This window comes from Lipotes vexillifer, unplaced genomic scaffold (genome assembly GCF_000442215.2).
Source record: "Lipotes vexillifer unplaced genomic scaffold, Lipotes_vexillifer_v1.1 scaffold259, whole genome shotgun sequence".
Taxonomy (NCBI): Eukaryota; Metazoa; Chordata; class Mammalia; order Artiodactyla; family Lipotidae; genus Lipotes; species Lipotes vexillifer.
This window is the reverse complement of record NW_006797031.1, coordinates 913,746-917,199: the sequence shown is the minus strand read 5'-3', so window position 1 is coordinate 917,199 and position 3,454 is coordinate 913,746. Positions and strand designations below refer to the sequence as shown.

Genomic DNA, 3,454 nt, shown 5'->3' with positions numbered 1-3,454 from the left:
TTCAGCAGGTGAGTGGCCATTTGGCCAGAGTTTCACTTCCTCTACCCTCAGAAATGCATTCGGCTCCCTGGTGAATCTGACCAGGGAGGATGGCCCTGAAGTCCAGCTTGACCCCAAAGGATCATTCTAGAACACACGGAAAGGTCTTTAGTGCTACATCCTATATGAAGTTGAGGCTTTCTTGGGAGCAGGCCTAACATGGCCCTGGGCCACCCCAGATTCAGGGATTCCCTGGGTCACTAAAACCTGAGCAGTCCCCCTGAACCTACGCCTGAGTCTGCATCTGCCCCACCAACACTCTCAGCATCAGCTCAGACCCAAAGTAGCCTTCAGGAGCCAATGGGCAGAGGAAGGGGAGCTGCAGGGAGGGAGTAGTCCCACACATAAGCACTTGGCTCTTGACCCAATGACACCAAGGATGAGAATGATGTAAGGAATGACAAGGGTTGGGGAGTATGGGGGACAGTGAGGCTGGCTGGGTGCCTCCAGAAGCCCAGCGCTCCAACATACACAGAGCCCCTGAGGGCTTCCAGCACCTCTGGTTGAAAGACAGCCCCATTGTTCCACAGAGCTGCAAGCAGAGAGTGGAGGTGTTGCTAAAGCGGCTCCAAACAAGGAAAGTTTGCCAGACTGTTTCAGCAATAAATCTACCTTGAGTAAGTGATGAAAATAGCTGCAGGACCCTTTAAACCATCGATGAAAGATTTGTTAACTATGCTGGAGTCATCTGTTGACTCAGATCCTTCCTGAGGGTTACACAGACAGGGTAAGTGCAGATTGCTAAGCAGTGCATTTGCCTGAGTTTTTCTACAAGTAAATGAACAGCAGACATCCCAGAAAATCAAGTGCTTCAGACTGAGCATCTCAGTGACAATAGAGCAGGGCTGCAGGTCACCCCACCATCATCACACCTCTGTTACCCCCTAGTCCCTCACAGTTTACAAAGGGGTGTCATATTCATGATCTTATTTGAGCCCCAGACAACTCTGCAAGGAAGCGAGAGCAAAAAATCAGTATCCCCATTTCACAGATGAGGAAACTGAGGCCATGAAACAAAGACTCAACCTTGAGCCTCCTGACTCTTAAAGCAGCTCTGTTCCACTGACCTGGCTGCCACTTCCGTGGAGGCACTAGCAGAAATACAGTAGAGGGAGGAGGAACAAGGGCCTTGATCGACACTTTTGCTCAGAAGAGCAAGAAGGAAGGCAGTTTGGAAGCAGCTAACAGCATCATACCTATCTCTGGGCTTGTGAAATTCACCTTTGCAGGTCAGCAGGGCCTGGATGAAGGGGAAGTTGGAGCTGGTGGACACGTGGACCTGGGCTCTGTAGCCAAGAACCATGGCAGCCAGGGGACTCGCTTGCCACCACTCAGGAAGCAGCCCTGGCAGGAAGAAACCCAGGCAGAGGTACCATTTCTAATGGGGTCCCCTCTGTCACTATTCTTCTTGACTTTAGAGATAATGCTCCCTCCCTTCACCATTTCCTGGGGTCCTCCAGAGAAGAGAAGAGTACTTTGAGCCTACTGACCCCTGTTTCCCAAAGTGTCACCTGTGGAAACCTAGCACTGCCAGATGCTCCACGCAGAAAAAGGGTTTCTTGGCCAAATACATTTGGGAAATGCAGCACACCATGTCCTCCTCCCAGAGAGTCACGGTGCACATTTGACCATGGACCATAGGTAGTTCTATAGGTAAAGTGGCTGGTTTAGCTTTAACTCATGGTTTCCAATCTTACTTAACCACAGATCCTCCCTACACTCTTCACCCCATCTAGGCAGCTCTAGTCTTCTCTAGAAAAAAGAGATTTTTGGCCTTAGAGCTGGAAAAGCCTTGTTTTGAGTCCTGCATCTTGCTAGCTGAGGTGACTAACTTAACTAACTTTGAACCTGAATTACCTCTTTTGTAAAACGGAACTGTTATCATACACACCTCCCAAGGTTGCTATAAGGATTAAATAAGTTAAAATGTAAAAATGCTTTCTAAACTCTAGGGTCCGTGTGTGTGTGTGTGTGTGTGTGTGTGTGTGTGTGTACAAGGCGACAGTGGTTTAGAGAAACGTAGACAACACGTGCTCCTATCTTGAATAAACATGTATGACTTACAAGCAGGTCACACGCCAATGAAACAGGAAAGGGGGAGAAGAGAAGTACCACCTAGTGGGAGAGAAGAGACATTTTATGATGGATAAAGACAATGATACTAGCGTTAATATACTTAATGCAGAACTATACACTTAAAAATGGTTAAAATGATAAATTTTATGTTATGTATATTTTACTACCATAAAAAAAAGTTTGCCAAAAAGAAAAGACAGTGATACTAATGCTTGATTTTTATTTTTTGATTTTGATTTTTAAATTTTTTGCAAGAAAGCACTATATGTCAGGCATGGTTAAATGTCATTCTCTCTATCACCAATAATAAAATGTTTTATTATAATAAACATCATGAAATATCTTGCCATTATAACCATGTTTTTCTTCCCAGGCTGCTAAGGAGATTTCATCCTTGGAACCACCAGTCTAGCCACAAGGTCTAACTGTTATAGGAACCTGCTCTGTTCCTTTACAAAACCTGTTTTCAGGAATGCGTTATCTGTCGTTCCCTAGGACACGTCAAAAGGGAATCACCGTTGCATCCACGCTTCAAAGGAAAGCCACCATGAAAAAACACAGCAAATCTCCAGGAGGGCCCTTGGGCAAGCCCGCATCGATCATTCTTGGCTCCTGTGTGACAAATCCCACACGACATTCTATGGAGGCGCCTCCCCCAACAGGAAGGCAGATCTCAGCGGTAAGAAGCCAAATATCTTGCTTGTTGATCTCGGTAAACCTGATCCTGCAGAGAGCACTGAAGCAGGCTGAGTGTCACTTCCTCATGCCACTCACCTTAGGAAATAACTGCCAAAGTCCAGCTGGAGGTAGGAATGAGACCAGTCCTCAACCGCACGCATTCCGCAGTCAGACTGCCTGTGCTCAAATTACCCCCACTTACTAACTGTGACCTTGGGCAAGTTATTTAATCTTACCAAGGCTCCGTTTCCTCATCTGTAGAATGGGAATAATAATAATACCTCCATAAGGCTATTATGGGGATTCAGTTAATGCATATAAAATACTTTGCATGATTCTTGTCCCATAGTTAACACTTAATACATAGTAACTATTATTATGATCGATATTATTCTCCCCATCACCTGACTCAACCAGCAAGAACCCAACCCAGATAATGAGATTAGGGCTCCCTGAAGCTGCCTCAGCCAAAGCCATGGCTGTCTGAGTGCCTCGGCACTCTCTTTGCCTCTCTTCCCATTAACCCAAAAGTGATAAAAGTTGAAAGTCAACTGTCCATCCCCACACCGGCAACTAATAAGTTCTTGTTCCCATCCTACAGACAAACAAGGGAATATGAAACTCCACCAGGGCAGAAGCAGCCACTTGTTCCAGGAGCCTC

At 46.1% G+C, this 3,454-nt stretch overlaps 1 protein-coding gene across 1 annotated transcript in view; it reads left to right on the top strand.

Moving 5' to 3' along the window:
• The window catches only part of KIAA2012 (KIAA2012 ortholog), a 120,034-nt gene that overhangs the window by 21,142 nt on the left and 95,438 nt on the right, over positions 1-3,454 (top strand). Inside the window, 3 exon segments of the mRNA XM_007469183.1 lie at positions 1,269-1,408; positions 2,611-2,794; positions 3,395-3,454. The exon segment at positions 3,395-3,454 is cut by the window's right edge and continues 5 nt beyond it. Coding sequence (XP_007469245.1) covers positions 1,269-1,408; positions 2,611-2,794; positions 3,395-3,454 — 384 coding nt within the window.